We start from the raw sequence: 20553 nt of genomic DNA on the forward strand, positions 1-20553 counted from the left end.
AATTAGCACAATGTCATTAATCATCTCATCATTTGAATTCTTGTAGAAATGAAAAGTATGACAAAGAGATATTAATGTAACCATTATTTATTGAGGTACGCTGTAACATTCACCATGGCATGATGAAGTCTCTTTCTCTTGGTTTGTGTGCCAGTGTGTGTCAGTGTCTGTGTTAGAGCTCAAGCTCGATCTTGACGTCCATCTTAGCCTTGTATGGCTCCAGCAGGGGGCGCACCTCCTCTGACAGGAACCTAGCCACCTGCAAAGGCCGACAGAAGAGAAAGAAGAGAGGATATCACACATTATTCTGCAGATTTAACACCCAGAGGAGGACAAACTGACGTGTGTATGTTTATATGTGTACGATACTCAATCCCAAAAGTAACCAAACTTATAATGGCTGAGGGGCTTATCTACAACAACAAATGAGGGACTGTTCACATCGCACCTGCTGTGGAGCACGGCCAATAAAGGTCTTGGGTTCCAGCAGAGCATCCAGCTGCCCCAGGATGGGGGCGAAGTAGGGGTCTTTCTGGACTCTGGCCAGAAGGTCGTTATCACCACCCTCCTGTTTGACCACGGCTGCTGCCTCCTGGGACAGAACACGGATCTTCTCGTGGCAGTCCTGAAGGGGAGACGCAGCAGAAAGATGGAGGCCTCTGCAGAAACTGGTGTGAATACACTGGCAGCTGATTTATGCTTTAATGCCTGGTTTATTGCAACTGTAGAAACAGTGATGAAGTATACATATATAACAGTGTGTCATCATTGGGTGTTTATTTTCTTGTATTTAATCCTGATCATTCATGTGTGTGCGTTCTGTGTGCCAGTCTGCGTTTGCGCATATTACAGTACCATCTTAACAAAAACACCTTAAATAACAGTGAAATATTGTAGCCCTGATGTGAGGACAGATTTTGTGGATCAATTGTGCAAACATGGGTTTTGGATGGAAAAAGACACTTGTATTAGGCTTTGAGCTGTTTTGTGCTGAGTGTAAGATCAGGCCCATTATCTCTTCATTAATCAAGTCAAGGATTGTTTGTGGTCACCAACGGTAATATCTATTCATAAATCACCTTTGTAGCAGAATAAATAATGCTCTGGGGCCGTATTTATCAGCAGGTATCATCCTTGTCACGGATTTAATAAGGGACGTCACCTCACCAATAACCTCACGCAGCAGAGCTTTCACGGCAGAATTTGCTTTGCAATACTTCACTTTCTCACTACTGGAAACATGCAACAATGTAAATCTGAATTAATTAATTTGAAAGATTAGGAAACATTTATGTTTGATTCATTCCCAATGTATATATTTCGTATTATTTTGTAGATTATTGTCAAAATATGGTTGAATATACATTCCCATTGACCATTTAACTATTCACTGAGATAAATCAACTCTTAGCAGTGTTCTTAGGAATAATTCTAAGACGGCCCCAGATCTTGATTTGTGATTATATCAGTGCTGGCTTGCTCACAGTGTCCCTCGCTGAAGTCTAGCCCCTTCTCCTACCTGTCTGTTTCCTCCAGCCTTCACCATGGCCATGATGATGTTCTCTGTGGCCATGAAGGGAAGCTCATGGCGGATGTGTCTCTCAATGACTTTGGGGTAGACCACCAGCCCCTCCGTGACGTTCTGCAGCGTGCTGAGGATGATGTCCGCTGTCAGGAAGGACTCGGGCAGGGAGATCCTCCTGCAACGGGTTCAGTATGAAGAGGAGGACAGGAAGCAGAAGAGAGAAGCCTCTGTCAGAGCCACTACCTGGAAATGTTGATCTTCCAATGACAAGAGGTAGCTTAGCGCAATGGTTCTCAAAGTGGGGTCCGGGGACCCCCAGGGGTCCTACAGAGGGTTCGAGGGGGTCCCCAACTTTTTTCAAAATTTTGCCAAATTTCTTTTAAAAGAAATATTACATTTTATTCCAGAAATTTCTTGATTTTTTTCCAAATATTCATACCATTGGCAGTAATTTGAATGTATATTGACTATACTGACTTTGTCCAATGCCGGTCCGTGGTCTAATTTGTGTCAATTTAGGGGTCCTTGATGTAAAAAAGTTTGAGAACTACTGCTTTAGCGAACACATACAACCAGCTGAGCTCCATTTGGGCACTCATTTGGATAAAAAACATCAATATAGTGTTCACTTCAGCACTTCAGTGTCCAGTATTTATGGTCTGATGGCAAATTCATACTGTACGTGGTGCTTGGGGTTGCTAACCTGTTAGCGCTGTCATCCAGTGTCCTCTCCAACCACTGCACCGAGGCCGTCTGCAGCGGGTCGGCCATCAGCGCCACCAGGTGTCGCGCCAAGCTGCAGCAACGCTCTGCACGCATGGGGTTCCTCTTGTAGGGCATGGCACTAGAACCTAGAGAGACAAGGGAGCCTCAGCCTGACATCTGTTTATGTCTGTTTGTCGGCAAGACGTAGTTTGTGTCGGCGGATGAACAGCAACTGAATGATGCATCCATTCATAATTTTCTTGTTACTGTATGTGAGGTTAACTAATGAGGGAACATACCGATCTGCTCTTTCTCAAAAGGCTCCTCGATCTCCTTCAGGTTGGCGAGCAGGCGGATGTCTGTACAGATCTACAGCAGATTAACATAAATGTTCAGTGCTACTGTGATGAGTCAGCTGAGAGGAGCAGCATTATCAGCAGGGCTGTACAGGTGACCCAACCTCCACTAAAACACCACTAGATGGAGACATTGTCTACAGGTTTCCAGCTCCTGCGCTCTCACCTTGTGAATAGTGGCTCCCATACTGGCCAGACTTGACACACAGTCTATGTCCACCTTACGGCTGTACGTCTGACCAGTCACCAGGTAGGCTCTGGGGAGGATGGGAACAAAATGATGAGGGATGATAACAAAGCAATTTTCAATAATCTGCTACTTCACAACACATTTAGGTTAATTATCCCAATATATACTGTATATTGGGGCTGTATGTGAAGCAAAAAACATCATATTGTGATTTTATGAGCAGATGTAGCAATATGTAATTGTGATTTCAGTATGAGTGGTCTTTTTTTTTTGGGGGGGGGGAGGCTTTTCAGGTCTTTAATTGACAGGATAATAGAGAGACAGGAAATGGGGACACAGCTCTCTGTGTCCCCATTTCCTGTCTCTCTATTATCCTGGAACGACATGCAGCAAAGGGCCACCGGTGGATTCGAACCAGGGCCGCTGCGGCAAGGACTCCGATATCCTCTGTATATGGGACGCCTTCTCTACCCACTGAGCTACACGATGCCCCAGGAGTGGTCCTTTTTGGTTCATTTTTACTTTAAAAAATACAAAATTGATGATGTGATTTTTGTTTGGCCAGGGCATCTCTTTGTAAACAATGTTCACTTTTAGCCCCTGTGATATGGTTATTGCACTTGGCCATGTTTGGATAATTTGTGCAGCCCCCCTGTGTGTGTATTGTGAATTTATATTTTTATATTTATAAGGGATGTGACTCAGCAGGAGGCGTTTTGTTTTAGTGGAACACATACTTTTTGAAGCCAGCCATCTCAGTCACCATCCTGTCAAGCTCTTCCACCTGGTGCATGAAACACAATCATCAGTCCACTGAAGTGGATCAGAGGGAGATACATCAATGAATGATTTGATTTCCGATCCAAATGATGCTGATTTATACCTTGTCATGGTCCCCCTGAAAGAGCTGCAGGAAGCTGGCCTGGGTCCCGGTGGTCCCCTTGACACCCCTGAAACGTACATCATCACGGGCTCTCTGCAGGTTCCGCATGTCCATGGCCAAGTCCTGCAGCCACAGACAAGCGCGCTTCCCGACTGTGGTCAACTGGGCAGGTCTGTAGAGAAAAACAAGCCACAGGCACAGATGAGTTAGAGAAACCAGGCCTCAGAGATGGAGGCCAGAGTAACCCGAGGAAACACCAGAAGCGTAGCTGTACTCAGACTCACTGGTAGTGCGTGAAGCCGAGCGTGGGGAGGTCGGCGTATTTCTCTGCAAAGTTCGCCAGTCTGTCGATGACTCTGGCCAACTGTGGAAAAATCAAAGCAAAGACTTGAATTAATGCACCTCACACCATTATTCCTCACGCCCATACAACCCTCACACGTTACGCATGTCTGCGCTTCGTGTTGTTTAGTGACAAAACATTGGAAAAGGAAAAATGAGGTGATTATTTCTACACTGCTGACTTGTTACTAAACAGCTGAGGCATACAGACACTGAGTTACTCTGCCCCTAGTACCACTAATTTCACAGATGCACCACTGGATGGCCGTGCATGTTTTCTGGCAAACAGCTGAGCCTCACCTTAGGCAAGAGGATGTCAAATCCATCACGCAACATAATCAGATCCTGCGGCAGAAAAACACAACGACTTAAAGGACAGGAAAACTTTTGAAGGCAAAACACACAATCACATTGTATCCTGTTTTCTAGGGGGAAACCGAGTTGTTGTCGCACAACTGACAACTTCCTCACATATAAGATAAGTTGGTGACAAAATACTGGATCACAATTACAATTCATGTCATTAATAGTTCAGATTACAGCTGTGTGTATAATATTCATCATAGTTACAGTATTGTCTCCGACGTAACAGGAGGTGGCTCCAAGGTGGATGATGGGAGCGGCGGTGGGGCAGCAGTGTGCGAAGGTGTGGACGTGAGCCATGACATCGTGCCTGAGCTTTCGCTCCTCTTCCGCCGCCATGGCGAAGTCGATGTTGTCGGCATGGCTCTCCATCTCCTGGATCTGAGCATCTGAGATGGGCAAACCCAAAGCCTGAGGGGAATGATGAAGACGGAGACAGAGATAAACGAAGACCGTCAATATGGGATTTTATGAAGTTACAACTTCATTTATTGGTTCAACAATTTCAAATCAGGACATACAGGAACCATTATGTAATCACATTGAAATGAAAAACCATGATTGAGCATCTACTAAGATCATTCAACTACATGTGTTGATGAAAACTGATACAGTATTTCTCGTAAAACAACCGGTAAATCAAAAGTAAGAGTGGGTATATGAGCATTTCTAGTCTTGTAAAGTTGTTTTTCTGTGTAGAGAAAGTACATTTGAGCAGATTCAGCTATATTTATTCATGTTCCTTGGCTGCGTTACTTTTAATTCACTTTAATGGTTGGAGAAAATCTCCTCTGTCTTGTCCACAGTATTGATGGGCATGTGCTGTCCGCGTGAGCAGACACTCAGTATCCTGATTAGATTTGAGTTTTCTCTGATGGGAAAGAGCCATCATGTGATGAGACGACAGAACATGGGTTGATTAAGAAATTGGTCCCTGACCCCTGAAAATATCCTGCATGTTACAACACAGTTTGAAGACCCCTAAAAGGTCAACTGACAGCCAATATCAGGTAAATGGTGACTTAGAAATCTAACAGAAAGAAAAATAGGATTAGTTTAGAGGCTAAAGCACCAAAAGACCTCTCAGGGGGCGATCTCCTGTTACTGTGACATTTTCTGTATGCTATTTTCAAACACAAACCACACAGCAGCAGCAGCAGCCACGGGAAAACTGTAGCAAAGCTGATCCCCCCCTGAAGACCACCTCAAAGTTCACTACAAGTAGAAGAGATGGACTCTGATCAGCTCCGATGAGCATGTGTGCATGTGTGTTTAACAGGTCATATAAGGTGATGCATGTGAGAGACGGTCTGTCATAAGACACACCACCACCTCACCTCACCTCACCAGCGTCTAATATGACAAATGTAGAATCACACATGGGAATTATAAGAGCTGCAGAAACAGTTAGCACTTTTAACTTTTGCTTCATTAAACCTTGACCCTCTGTGGTGGACCATGGGCTGGGGGACATGAAGGGTCAAGTAGCAGTTTAGTTTGGAAATTAAATGTCGAGCAGATTGCTGTATTTCTGACACATCCAGAAACTGAACCCAGACTTTCCCAAACACCAAATGGCTACAGAAGTCAGAAATTAAAGATGGAGTTTGACCAACACACAGTGTCCTTTGTTAGTATGTTATCATAGCGTAAATCACTCTCACTGTGTTTGTTGTAGAACAGGTTATCAATGGGAAGAGGAGCAGTAACAGTCTATATGCAAGACAGAATACCCTTTAATGAAATGGATTAGCTGATCAAGAGAAAATAACCCTTTTGAGGGTGTTCATTCTTATATGCCAAATAATGCCCAGCTCCACTTTCCTGAGAGCGAAAAAATGATGCATTCTCCATTTAATATGATATCATAAACATAATGCTCAGACTGTAGTTTTGGATGACAAAGAATTAAACCAAAACTTATGTTTTTTTTTCTTCCACAATTTACCACCATATTTTAGTCAAAGATATTAGTCAGAAAGGGTTAACAAAAAAAAAGGGGGGGGGGGGGGGGGGGGTCAACCCTGCTAGAGACATCATGCATTTGAAAATTACAACACAAGTTTGCAAATGTCATTAGGGAAAACCTATGGATATCACAGACCTTATTATTTTGTAAAGGAGGTTCAGGACTGATTCACTTGATGTATGTATAAATATATAATAATAATAATAATAATAAAAAAAAGTTTTCATAGTGTCAAATAATTCATTTAAATGTAATGAAATGTTAAAACAGCATACAGCCTTATTACTGTTTATTGTGCAAGAAGCAGAGATGACCGTGTGAGCTTCAGGACCTGCAGCCATGCAGACAGCTGAGCTCTGAAGTGCTGCTGGGCTCCTTACAACTAAATTTAGAGCAGGGAACTTGATAGTGCTCTGAAGGTCGCAAACTTTATTTCATAAGACTTAAAAACCCTGGCAGAAAAGCGAGAGTGTGTGTGTGTGTGTGTGTGAATGCAAAATTTAAAGAAACGACCAGTGACAGACAAAAAGATTACGGAGGCTACAAGTGTGTCAAACCTTCTCAGCCTTAGCCAGGTAGATCCACAGCTTTCTCCAGGTTGTGAATTTCTTCCTGTCACTGAAGTTGTAGGCCATTTCCTTACTGGCGTATCTGGACACCAGCGGGGACCGGTACTTCATGAACTCGTCTGCTGCCTCCATGTTTGCAAGAGCCGGTGGTGGTGTCCGCTAAAACTTACAGGTCTGTCCTGCACTTACTCCCACAGACACACACACACACGCACACACACGCATACACGCTAGCTTGTCAAGCTGCCGCGCCGACTTCTGCTTGGTCGCATCACATGGACGACGCGGTTTTACGACACCTTCACTCGGCTTACGGCACCAGGTCTGAATGTCACATGTTTAGTAGCGTTTCAGTCTTTTTTATTCAAAATACCCGCGACGCTGAAGTGTATGAAGTATGAACTGCTAAATACCACCGAATTACGTTAACAACATGTCAGTGAACGCATCACTGTTGGTATTCACGTGTTCGTAATACACACTGCAAATGTTTTTTGGTGTGTTTGTTTTTTAACCTTCTGTTTTACGTGATTTCCCCTGGGTCCGTGAATGCATCTCACCATACAGCGAACATAATTAACCTGTTCAGGAGCCAAGGATGAGCTCAGACATTCAGAGGGATTTATGTAATTTCTCTGCCACACATGATGACATGCTTCAGACTTAATTCACACTACGGTGACAGTGCTTTGAAGTCAGTTCAACCAGATAAAGACTCGCACTCATCTGCTATTTATAGGAGCTTGTATGTATTATGTAAGCAGTGGCTGCACGTCTTATATCAATATTTTAATTTATTCAAGCGGTATACAGGCCCCCACTGCCTCACAATATCCATGTGTCTGCGGGCTTCATATAAATAGTTTTGTGTTTGTGCTTTATGCAGCATCTGGGGAATACATCCAGCTGTGAGAACAGAGTGCGCTCTCTCTCTCTCTCTCTCTCTCTCTCTCTGTGCCTATCTATCTTTCTATCTGCCCTGACTGCAGTCTGCATACAGTGCCACACTGCTGCTGTTGCTGCTGCTGTTGCTGCTGCTGCTGCTGCTGTGTGATACAAGCAAGTGGGAGGAACAGCTTCCTCTGTTTTGCCTCAAAAAAAAAAAAAGAAAAAGAAAAATGACGAGACATCTTCCTGGAGCTGCTGCAGCAGGGGTGGATTTGGCTTCCAGTCTCCTGCATTGCACAATCTTTCCCCTCTGCTCAGAGACAGATAAATAAGACAAAAGAAGGAGCGCTGGCTGGAGGACGAAGAGAAGGGGAGAGAAGAAACAGCAGAGAAAAGGACGGAAAAGAGCTATAGTAGGTTGGGGGGGGGTGTGGAAGATAATAGATTGAGTAGAAGAGAAAAAAAAGAAAAAAAAGAGGGGGAGAGGTTGAATGGCAGAGGGGGTATGAGAAGAGGACGGGAGGCAGTGGCAGACGGAGGGAGCAGAGGATAGAGTGAGTTACACCGCAGTAGAATGAGGGTTAGAGTGAAAGAGAGAGACAAGAAGCATTTGAGCTGCCACCCTTTCGCACGCCACTCAGGATCCGTCGCTTTGTGAAGAGGCAAGAAGAGGAATCCACCGTGGAGGCGAGAAGGAGAAGGAGGAGGGGGGCAGAGGAGGAGGAAGCCAGAGGTTCTACACACAAGATGGCTGCTGTGTCCTCTGCCTCTGACACTGGTAAGTGGGGTTTTCATTTCTTTGCAGCACACCTCGCCGCTGGTCCCCCACCACCACCATCATCATCCTTCCTCATCATCACCACCACCATCACTCGCTCACAGCATCCAGGGTCGACTCTTAACAGCCTTGTCATGTTCGTACACCCAGAGTAGTGGGAAACTGTTGCTTGACATAACTTCCTGTGTTTAGCAGCTCACATGGAAAAGTGTCAGCAGCAGTGAGTCAATCAATAAACCCCCTTCTGCTTCTCCGTGGCGTTTACCATAACAACATCCTTTCTTTTTCTCTTTCTTTTTCTCTTCCTCATTCAACGCCTCTTTGTCAACATTTCGTCTAATCTTCTTGTAACTTTTCCTCAAAGTAAAATCATAGTCTCTCCAACATGCTGTTCTCTCTGGATGGAGTCCAAGGTCCCTCCTCTCTGACCTAATTCTTCCAAAGGCTAAGGACAGAAGAAAACAAAGAGGAGGCGTGCTGGGAGGTGGGTTTAGGGGGAGAGAAGAGGATGAGGACACGGATGAAAGAAGAGGTAATAAAAGAGGAGAGGTGTAAGGTAGCAAGGAGCTCAGATAAGAGGAGGACATTGGGGGAATCTAAGGAGGAGGGAGGGAGAATGCAAGAGCAGGATGTATATTGCTGTGGAAAGAATGCAGATGTGCCCTCGTCTTCCAAAAAAAAAGCATGATGGAGACAGAATGAAGCAGAGGATTAAAACAGAGTCAAGGATAAAGATCATTTCCTCTGAGGCCCAGCTGCTTCAGGTCAGCACTGGAACTTCAGTCTCTTCTGTCTGTGTTTCAACAGGTGACCCCCGGGGCCGCCACCCCCCTGAGCGCAGACTGCTGATCCTCGGAGGCCCCCAGTCCGGTAAGACCTCCACCGCCAACACCATCCTCGGGGACGAGGCCTTCGATGCCGGGACGGAGACCACTCACAGCAACGTGGGCCAGACGGAGATCTACGGCCGGCGCGTCACGGTGGTGGACACCCCTCCGTGGGTCATCCCCGCTGACCCGGAGGAGGAGGAGCCCGAGGCCGACAACGACGACAACGCCGGAGCCGAGTCGGACAACCCCACGCGGCCCCCTCCGAGCCTGGACAGCGAGGGGCCGTGCATGGGAGCCATCCTCTGTCCCCCGGGGCCCCACGCCATACTGCTGGTGGTGTCGGTCACCCAGCCGTTCACCGACACCCACAGGAGGGCTGCAGAGGAGCAGCTGGGGGCCCTGGGCGGTGGGACGTGGAGGTACTCCATGGTGGTCTTCACCGCGGTGGAAAAGCTGCCCAAAGGAGTCTTCATCGAGGAACACATAGCAAACACTGGAGAGGCCCTGCAGTGGCTGGTGGAGAGATGTGGAAGCAGGTATGATGTCAGTTTTTCTCCCTCTCTCTGTTCTTGTTTGATTTCACAGTCTGCTCTGCTCTGACTGAGCAAGGGGACATCAAGTCCCTGCACTGCTGTCTGTGTCGGGCCTGTATTGATACGGAGCAACCACAGCGATCACAGATAGTTAGTAAATGTGCTGCTGCAGCAGTTCAGCAAGGCAGCTGAAAGAAAGGAAGATTATCATCAGTTTTCCGCAGCAAAAGCTGTTTTTCTCATACGAGCCGGTTTCACACAGGAAGCACACACAATCACTGTCGCTTTCTCTCACACTGGAGACGCTCCATTTGCTTTTAGTGGTGGTGCTGGGATGCAGTGTGCGGGAGTCAGGATAGAAACATCATTAACACACCCACTGGGTCAGTGTGACAGGGCGCTGCTCTGTTCACACATGGGCTCAACTGGACTTAACTTTATGAGCTGGCCCAGTAAAGTGTTTAATGTTCAGCCCCCGCTGATTCAGACAGTAGTTTTCACACATTCAGCTCCTCTGGGTGACATCTAGATGCGTTCGGGGGTGCAGTGCAAGCATGCTGGAGAGTATTATGGTATTAATGTGATAAAAGTTAGAGATAAAACCTGTAGTAGCTTCAGTGGGAGCTGCACAGAGACTGATAAAGCAATGTAATTATTATGAAAATGAACATTAAAAAAAGGGAGTGGGGTGTGGAGTTGGAAATTCAAAAGACCTCTAAATCTGCTCCTCACCTCTGCTTGAGTCTGTTGCCTTGCGGCTACTTTAGCCGTCACACTATCACACACAAACCTCTCTTTGACTGAGTGGAACAAAGTGAGATGCTGCAAAGATCATTACTTTTTATACATGTCGATTTTGCAAGATAAGTTCTGCAGACTTCCTTTTCTAAACCATTCTTTTTTACATGCATTGAAGGAATACTCCTGAGGTTTAATATTGCACATCTATGGAGAATAGAATCAAAGCAGCAGAGTTAAAGTCATCCTGGGGTTTGGTACGAGCTACAAAAAGACTGGATCCTACTTTGGCAGTGTCTTTCATTAGAGCCCCCGTCTACCAGAGTCTTTCAACCTCCACTCTCCCACTTCGTAATGCAGGTTTGCGTTACGCCATGATATTATATCAAGAAAATGTGGCTTTTTTTTTTCTACCTGCAGGTACCACGCCTTTGATAACACTCGGAAGGAGACGGAGGATAACACACAAGTACCGGAGCTGATGGAAAAGGTGGAGGAAATGATCACTGACAACCAAGGTCAGTCCTTCGCATGAAGCAGTACATCTGCTTGCTGTGCTGTGATTCACCGCGGCATGAAGTTGCCAACTGTGGAAAACTGTATAGAAGACAGAAGAGGCATAATATTGTTAAAATTGCATGTATTTTTCTCAAGAAATTTCAGGTTGTTCATAATGTTTTGTAAAAGGATAGTTTATTAAATGTAAACATCTTAATAATGTACTAAAACAAAGGAACACATTTAGAGTGTTGGTTTTTAATAAGTTATTATACTGTTGTTTTACTGGTCCGGCCCACTTGAGATCAAATTGCGTTGTATGTGGCCCCTGAACTAAAATGAGTTGGACACCCCTGCACTAAATGATAACACATGCAGACTATCAATTATATGCATTATTAATGAATGCACCAGCTGTGTCATAGAACTGACTGAAAACTGTTCAATGAGTGATAAATCTGGCTGTTTTGCAGGATGGTACTTTGAGGTGAATGAGCTGATTCTGCTGGAGGAAGAGCAGGCCCGGAGAGCTCTGGAGGAAGAGAGGATGAGGATGGAGGAGCACGCTAGACAGAGGGAGCAGATGATTGGAGGACCTCCCAGAGGTGTGTGTGAGTGAGAGAGAGAAATCTGTGTGTGTGTGTGTGTGTGTGTGTGTGTGTTTGTGTTTCATGAGTGAGTCATGTGATGCAGAGGAGAGATGATTGTGCAAAATTGGTGTTCCAGGAAATAGCTTACTCATAACTGGGCAATCAATATTGTTTTTCCAATCATTGCTAACAGCCTCTTTGTTGTCTTCTCCATCTGTGTCTGATTAGAGTTGAGGTTGTTGTTGTTGGGCTGGAAGGGCGTCGGGAAGAGCTCGGTGGGGAACACCATCCTGGGCCGGCGGTACTTCGAGTCAGGCCAGGAGACGGAGCTGTGCCTCAGGAGGCAGGCGCTCGTTTCCGGCCGCCGGGTCACTATCGTCGACACCCCGGGGTGGGACTGGTTCTCGGTGAGGAGAACCCCGAAACGCATCCGCCAGGAGTCCCAGCGCGGAGCCGCCCTCCTGCGCCCCGGACCCCACACCCTGCTCCTGGTCCTCCCCGTCGTCTCGTCCCTCACGGCCAGGAAGAGGCGGACGCTCCTGGCTCACATAGAGACTCTGTTTGGCGACGGCGCGTGCCTGCACACCATGGTTCTCTTCAGCTGTGGTGACTGGCTGGGCCGCACGCCCATCGAAGAACACATCCTCCGAGGCGGGCGCGAGCTGCAGAGACTGCTGGAATACTGTGGGAACTATTACCACGTGATGGACAGTAAGGTTCCCGGAAAGGACAGGAGCGTGTCAGTGCTGCTGGATAAGATAGAGGAGATGATCAGGGAGAACGGAGATAAGGCCTTCCTCCCCATACAGACCGAGTGGTGTAAGTCACACAGTTTAATTTTAATAAATGATTTTGGTAACCCTTTAATTTACAGGCCAGCCACTAATTACGTGATAATGACAAGAAATAGCCTAGAAATAACAGTCAATTTCATAGTAATGTCATGCTTTCCATACAGGCAAAAGAGCATGCTTTTTTGGGAAAGGCCAGAATTTTTCTCCACCAAGTCCTTGCGATTGACTGATATTTCTGGGCTATTTCTACACAATCAATCGTTATTTCTTGGCTATATTTCTCAACATTACTTTGAAATTGAACAAGGCTATTTCTAGACATTATGACACAATTAATTGTTATTTCTTGGCTATTTCCTGACATTATCACATAATAAGCGGTCTGTAAATTAAAGGGTTACCATGATTTTTTTGTCTTGTATTACAGTTGAAACACACCTGAACGAACACATAGCATGTTGATGTTTGTGTGTCTAAGCCTGAAATATGCTAATGATACACGTGTCTTACATAACTGTGTTACCTTTGACAGTGAGCGAGGAGAGCTCTTACTCCTCTGACAACACGGAGCCTGAGGATGACTGTCGAGGATGCCAGCTGCAGTGATACAGTCGCCCCACGAGGAAAGTGGTCCACCTTTTTATCCGCGCTCTGAGTCCTCAACAGGCCCAAACATCACCTCATGTCACTTAAACCTCATCTAAATGTCCCTGTCCGACTCTGAGGAGTTTTAGGGAAAACAGGAGTCTCGTCGTGAGCGGCTCTTTGTCAGATACAGAAAAGACGAAACTCCCGGTTTCGCCAGGCAAAGCTCTGATCTGGACCGTCAGTGCAGTGAAATGACGCGTCTGTGGGACGAAAAGTTCAGAATCCACAAACACAAGAGGAGGAGAAATACTCTGCTTTTGCTTCAACTGCTGCTAAAGGACCCTGTTTCAGCACTGCAGAGTAAAGAATTACTCTATGTTCAAACTGCACTGATAAAAGATTATATATACCATGAGCAGGCAGATTTCTGGGTAGGGTTCATGTCTGTAGCAGTCAGCCTCTCTTGGTTACTGGATGACTAAGGAGAATATCTCTTCAAATGGACTTTACAGTGCAGTAGTCCCTTTCTGCATCACGTGCCAAATGGACAGAGACGATACTGTATAAAGGAATATCTGTGCCCCAGTGTCAAACACAAACACTGGGAGAGTCTTGACATGTTTGTGAACTTCAGTAACATAAAAGTGAACCTTCATATATGAAACGTGGTAACTTCCTGATCTCTCATTACAGCGAGATTAACATTTTTTTCATTAACATTTGATCGTTTTAAGCTCAAGGAGTCAGGGTCGAATTGATTCCTCCAGGGCAAAATCTGGCTCATTTACAGAAATGCTGATTAATGCTGACGTGGGTCACATATTAATTCAAACTGAAGCTTTTCTGCCAGTATTTTTGCTTTAGTTTGCTGGAACTAGAAAAGAGTCAGTAGTCGTAGCGCTTTGGTTGCATTTGGTTACTTTGGTTCTCTTGAGCTAAAAAGAAAAGAAAAAAAAAAGAATTGAACCCATCTAAAGCAGTAAATATATATTTTTAGCCCACCTTTGCTTGTAGCATTCATGCTCAAGAGAGTCTGTAAAAACAGTTGAAGGCTGTGATCAAACCGTGCAGTCTCAGATCCCTATGGAGCAGCTTGGGCTGGCTCTGCTTCGCTGTCTGTGGTCGTGCATCCGGTGCATTTATTGACAAGGTAGATTCAGCTACGTGCCTCAGCATCAAAGCGTGAGAGTGGGAGTACAGCCCTGCGGCAGGGCAGTATCCTATAGGCTACATCAAGCTTTCGCATGCTACAGAAACAACATAACCTCATGAACCATGTGAGCTCACAGAGGGCTTTTACTACGTTTTTCTACATCATTGAGACGTTTGTTCCTCTCATTTAAAGTCATATTTTGAAAAAAAAAATAGAATATATATATATATATATTATATCTCTTCAGCTCTCAGAGGCATGTTAAGACACCGCATGCAGATAAATGAGTGCCTATGGAGTTGAAGGCAACCTCACTTCTTATTGCTCTGACTCTTGCTTGAGCAGATCTATGTGAATTTCTGGTACAACATCACAACCCTCTACCTTTACAACTGCAAAAAATAAAAGAAAAAAAGTGGAAAAAAGAGAATTCACACTCTGAAAGGTTCAAATGAAAGCATGCAGTCCAGACTGTGAGTATTTGGACAGTTGTACAGCTTTTCCTTCTTCGGGCTCTGAGCTTCTGCACACTCAGTTTGAAATGACAATATTGAATACAATGATCGTTTGCTTTTATCTGAGTAGGTTTCACTTCAGTGTTGAAATTGAACGTGCCGAGGCACAGAACCCGAAGTCCATCAAACCGTGTAACTGTCCAAACACTTGTGGTCTGTACTGTATAATATGTGACCGTTACCACTGCCATGCTGTAAAATCAGATTTTATACAAAAGATGTAGCCTATAAACGAACCCCCAACACTGCTTCCTCTTTGCTTTACTGACTCTGTGCTTCATCTAGTGATGTAGGCTACCGCAGCACTTAGTGTGACAAGCATGACTTTACAATTTGATATGAAGATGTTTCAGATATTCATCCGGAGTAAGTCCCACTCCACCTGTGAATATATTGTATAAGCAGTGTAAATTTCCACTGTACACCATGTTACATTGTAGGCTTTTAGCAAAGCATTTTGCACTGTGTACCACTTTACTGTAGCCAAAGTAACATCACTTCCTGTGTGGTCCTTCGTACGTGGTGATCGCATCATCAGTATTTTGTTCATCCCTCGACAACAATAAAAGATGTGGATATATTGTTGTGTACTTCTGGCTCTCCTGTCATTATTTTTCAAAGAGCCATGTGTTTTGTTTTGTCCTGTAGTGTGATCCTACAGTATAAGGACAAACACCATCACTGTGAAGATGTGCTGTGTAGACTATCCTGAGGTAGTAACTGTGAAGTGTTGTCACTAGGTGGCAGTGTAGCAAGCAGAATCGTCTGCAAGCGCAGATCACACATAAAAAGAAAACTTTTGAAACAAAGTAATAAAAAGTGTTTTGACATATTATGACTCATATGCTATTTAAGTCTCTTGACTTTGAGTGAGATCAATTAAAGAAACGCACAGTCTTATTTTTGTACCTTTTAAATCTACCTGCTTATGATCTTTGACCTTTTCAAAACACAAGAAACGCAGGTTGGCTTTTGCAGGGCTTCACTAATCCTGGCAGATAAATCAAGTGGCAAGTCATACTTAACTTTCCTGTTTACATAAAACTGTCTAAATGTGGGAAAGAAGATTAGATCTGTTATGAATATGACTCTTGGATCTGCCTCTTTGTTCCCACATACAGCACCTAGATGGCAGTGTATGGAGGGTTACACCCCTCCACACAACCTTAGCTTTGTTCATGTCTTTCCCCAATGACAGACATTTTATTTGCTACGCTTCTTAAAGTGTTCATGGTAAAATCACACAGGTCTAGCCACCTTTAAATCAAACATTTCTTTTGAAAAAGGAAGGCATTTTCACAGGCGGCATCCACAGAGAGTTAGCCAATTGTTTTCTGGAGGAAATGTTTTTTCTCTGCACCATCTGGACTTTAGCATCCCTCCATGTATAGATTGTCCTTAAGCTATCTGGATGCAAGCCTGGACCAATTACAGTGTGCATACCAAAAGGTCCAGTCACAGGCTGAATGTACTTCTTTCTTGGAGATATTATCAAAGCTGTGCCGAGGTCAGCACCACTCAGCACTCTCTCTTTCCCTCCTCATTCATCTCTCCCATTCTCACACACAACATGACAAATACATGCAGTATGTATTCCCATAAGTACACATACACACACCTGAGTGAACAGCAGAGGAAGAAAACACACAAAAACAAGAAATACTGTTTCTGTCCCCAAACATTGCACCTAATATGTAGAAATGGCAATTTTAACTTCACATGACTGTCAGTTGACTGAATAGCCATGTGTCTGCAGCACGCTGCTGGTCAGGCGGCCTCCATTATCCTCCTCCCTGTTTATTTGTTTGAAAGAGGCTCCACTCAGATGCACATCTACAGGCTCATTGTGAAGTATTATCAGACCAGGGACAAAGACTCTTTGTGTCCGGGACAAGGTTATATTCTGAACAGACTGAAAAGAGTCTCGAAAAAAGCTCATCAACTTGCAAAGCTGGAGTTGACTGTACATGTACAGCTGTGTTCAAAAGTCTGGCCTTGAAACTTTACTTTCAAAAAATAAGATTTTCTTTTTCAAAATAGAAAAATTAACACTAATTGAAAACGTCTTGTACCTTTCTACTTCATTAAGGTCAAGAGTTGTAGTTACAAACTGTCAGCTGATGGCAGCTCCAGATTTAATTAATGGTCTGACTCATCAAACTCTAATGACGTTCAACAAGCACAGGCTCCTCTAGTGACTGACTGTGGACGTCGGAATGAACCATCAGCACGGGGAAGCTATGTAAAAGATATCTCATCTCATCTCCAGCTGGAAATTCCCCAAGGTCTGAAATGAGCAAACAGCAGCCGAGGGAAACTGCGGAAGTCAACAAAATGATGGCTTCAAAATCAAAACAAAGCAGACATGATTGTGAAAGAGCTGCAGGAAGGTTTACACAAGAGTGGTGCTGTACCGCTACACTGTGCAGTGTTAGAAAATGTCTCTTCAGCGACATAAACCCAAATCCTTCATCATGTTTGCAAGTTACCGGTTACCTAGTAATGTACCCAAACCCGTGCTTATTAAACTTACTTTTTGTCATCACTATTTAAGTTCATTAGGTAAGTGAATTCACATTGGAATATCGGCTCATTTAAATGCCCACTTTCTATGTTTTTGTTTTACTTCAGATGGGTATACAAATGATACTCACAATATATATTTAACTATAAGTTTGTGTGTAAAAAATAAACTTACACATTACTCCCCCAGAGAGTTTTTCCTCCCACCCATAGCCCCCCCAATGACAACACCACATTAATGCACTTGGTTTAAGACTCTTTATTAAGAGAATGATAATACAAGTGGTCGGGTTATACTCTAATATACACAGTTTAAAAGTTTAAAAAGACTTACTGACAAGTTGAGGTCCAGATAATGATATAGTAAAATATAACAAACTTCACACAAGTTGAGATACTGGATGGAAAATACTTATTCCCAAAGAACTACTCTAAACCTGATATAACTACTCTATATTTAATACCAGTGATAGATAGCTCAAGATATTCTGAAAAACACGTTTATTGGATTTTACACCCAAGACATGCTGTGTGGACAGAACTCATACTGATACATGTTGACACTAAAAATAAAAATCTGCAGTGCCCTCTTCCTAACTCACACCTAATCTTTCTGGTTCTCTCTCTCAGCCACTAGGGGTCAGCACTGAGGCCTTTCTTTGTCCTGGTCTGGCGGACCTCCTCCATCAGCTCCTTGAGGTACTCGATCTCCCTGGCCATGGACTCGGACTTCTCCTTCAGCTCCATATTCTTCCTCTCCAGCAGCGAGTACTCCTCAGAGAGCGACTCCTGCTCAGCCCTCTTCTTCTGCCTGTAGCGCGTGGCAGCCGTTTTATTCTGCTCCATCTTCTTCCGTTTCTTGTCCCTTGGTGCCTTCAAAGCTATTCTTTCTTCACCACCTGCACCCTGGCCTGACTTGACCTTGATATTGGCGGCACTGGGAGAGGGGGGGCTAGCTTTGTATTTGGGCTCAGGGTACGGTCTGTGTCTAGTGGGTCTTTGTGTAGTGGAGGAGTGAGCCACCTCTGATGTGGTGGCCACGGTGGTGGTAGTGATCCCCACTTCGTTTTTGGGAGCCAGCACGAGGACAATGCGGGTCGGCGAAAGGGAGAGGACGAGCCTCGGGATCTGAGGGACCACGGTAGCCAACACTGGCTTCACCTCGCTCTCTGAGACATCCACCTCACTGCCCAGGTCCAGGGTGTAGACTGGGGAGGAAGGAGAATCGACCAATGGAGAGGACGGGTCGGGAGAAGAGGGCTCGGATTTGATTTCGAGCTCCTGTTGTGGCTCTGGGACACATGGGGGAGGGGAAGGGGCCTCCTGCCTATCAATGTCTGACTCGCAGTCATCCACTGTGATGACTGAAACTTCCTCACAGACGGTGGGAAGGGGAGAGGGAGGTGAACTCTGAAGAGGAGCAGAGGGAAGAACTTCAGGGTCTGAAAGAGTGGGCAGTGGGAGGGAGTCGAGCTCCATGGGGCAATCTAGGGAGGCCAGGAGATCTTCTGTAGAGCTGGGGGACTCTTCAGGAGGACTGCATGAGCCAATCAGAGACTCCAGATCAAACTCACTCAGATCCATCCTCTCAGCCATCCAGTCCAGGTCACCAAACGTTTCCTCTGCAGGAGAAAAAGGAAACACTTTATCATTTATTCAGGTCTGGTCACAAGATGGAGCTCTTCGAGTATTTCAGGTATGTTATCAAAGAGCAGGGGAGCAGAATACAATCGTTACCTTTCCTGTCACCTGAGACAATCTCGCTACATCTCAGCTGATCGGGGTGGCCCACCCAGGGGAGGCAGAGCAGGTCAGACTCAGTCCCAGCTTTGTCCCCATGGAGGAGGACAGCTGGTGGCGAGGGAGGAGGAGAGTAGAAGGGCGGAGGAGAGGAGGAAGAAGACAGTGATGAGGAGGTGAGGGGTGACGCAGGTGAAGTGTCCCCCTCCTGGGAGGTTCCTCCTCCTTCCTGATGTTCTTCTTGGTCAGGGTGAAAGAGCAGGGAGTCCATGGCGTCAGCCATGGGAGAGGAAGGCCCCCAGAGAAGGGCCTCCATGTCTTCCAGGCCAAACTGTGAGTTTGTCATCATCGTGGTCATAGTGGCTGTTGTTGGTCACAAACGGAGTACGTGACGAAGCTAGGAGAGCGTCGACTTCTTTTATGCTGTCGAATGCAGCAGTGGTGAGGGTTTCCAAAAAGGACCTGAGGAAAAGGGGACAATGTTAAGATATGTTGTGTGTGACATTACAGTTAGGGGCAACCAAAACATTTTTTTATTCACAAATCAAGCTCGTCAGTGTGTGCACAAGAGGACAGTTGAGCCTGAACACAATAATCATGATCACACAGGACAAAATGCTCTAATTTGTGCACAACACTGCCCCCATCCCTGCAGTGCACCTGCTGCACGTCACGTGTTTCCTTCCCGTTACCAGTCTTATGACTCTGACGTCAGCCTGACTCTAGACAGGGTCAGGGAGTCCACCTCCCTCCCTTTCTCTCTCCCTCCCCCAACAACAGACACACTTTTGTTCTCGTTCCGCCATTTTGACAAATAGAGGAAAAGAACCATTTTCTGACTGCCACGTTGTCGTTCACAGCCAGTCGATTTAATCTGACCGGGTTTCACTCACATGTACCAAATCGGCCTGGATGATTAACACCGACACAATGTAAAGACACAAATTAACGTCAGTTTAAAAATGTGACATTACATGGTAGTGTCGCGTGTTGCGTCATCCACGTTCATGTTATACAATTTAACGATTATATTCGATATACAATCTTTAATTAACTACAAATGACGAATGTATCTATTCTTAACAGAAATAATGGTGTTTTTTTGCGCCGAGGAGCGCGCACACCCTCGACCTGACAGCTGTCATCGACCGACGGAGAAAATAAAAACAAATACTTACGACATTTTTGCTTAAGTAGAAGTAACTCAGTGCACTGGTTGGATGCACTGTTTTGTTGGCTGCTGCTGGGTCGCTGCACACTTTACACTGCCATTTCGGCAAATATTACAATCTCCGACAATGCTACTTCTTCGTTTGTTGTTCCTCAGGAAGGAAAATGGCGCATGGTGTGGCGCGGTGCTCATATAGAGTTAAAGCGAGGACTACTTGTATCCTTCCGCGGTGCCCACATTATCACTCCGCCAGTGTTTGTCTGTCACATCCTGTCTTAGGAACTAAACTTTGCAAAGCAAATCAATATAGAC

At 45.1% G+C, this 20553-nt stretch overlaps 3 protein-coding genes across 3 annotated transcripts; 1 reads left to right on the forward strand and 2 right to left on the reverse strand.

The window, feature by feature from the left end:
* Positions 1 to 69: 69 nt before the first annotated feature.
* Positions 70 to 7188, reverse strand: adsl (adenylosuccinate lyase). The gene is made up of 12 exons (XM_085784758.1): positions 6891 to 7188; positions 4572 to 4775; positions 4302 to 4346; positions 3944 to 4023; positions 3660 to 3831; positions 3514 to 3560; positions 2753 to 2843; positions 2530 to 2599; positions 2229 to 2376; positions 1520 to 1700; positions 449 to 625; positions 70 to 259 (listed from the first exon to the last, which is right to left on the reverse strand). Exons 1-12 carry the CDS (start codon positions 7032 to 7034, stop codon positions 173 to 175), a joined length of 1446 nt encoding a protein of 481 aa, XP_085640884.1. The 5' UTR covers positions 7035 to 7188; the 3' UTR covers positions 70 to 172.
* Positions 7189 to 7896: 708 nt separating this feature from the next.
* LOC146983258 (GTPase IMAP family member 8) lies at positions 7897 to 14494 on the forward strand. Its single transcript, XM_085784757.1, has 6 exons — positions 7897 to 8568; positions 9376 to 9934; positions 11090 to 11187; positions 11641 to 11772; positions 11986 to 12576; positions 13084 to 14494. The coding sequence occupies exons 1-6, from the start codon at positions 8538 to 8540 to the stop codon at positions 13155 to 13157; spliced, it is 1485 nt and encodes a 494-aa protein (XP_085640883.1). The 5' UTR covers positions 7897 to 8537; the 3' UTR covers positions 13158 to 14494.
* A 3460-nt stretch (positions 14495 to 17954) lies between these two features.
* On the reverse strand, positions 17955 to 20410 carry atf4b (activating transcription factor 4b). The gene is made up of 3 exons (XM_085784760.1): positions 20249 to 20410; positions 19068 to 19532; positions 17955 to 18952 (listed from the first exon to the last, which is right to left on the reverse strand). Exons 2-3 carry the CDS (start codon positions 19426 to 19428, stop codon positions 17964 to 17966), a joined length of 1350 nt encoding a protein of 449 aa, XP_085640886.1. The 5' UTR covers positions 19429 to 19532; positions 20249 to 20410; the 3' UTR covers positions 17955 to 17963.
* Between the last annotated feature and the right edge of the window lie 143 nt (positions 20411 to 20553).

This window comes from Trachurus japonicus, chromosome 8 (genome assembly GCF_045865225.1).
Source record: "Trachurus japonicus isolate A0001 chromosome 8, Traja_1.0".
NCBI lineage: Eukaryota > Metazoa > Chordata > Actinopteri > Carangiformes > Carangidae > Trachurus > Trachurus japonicus.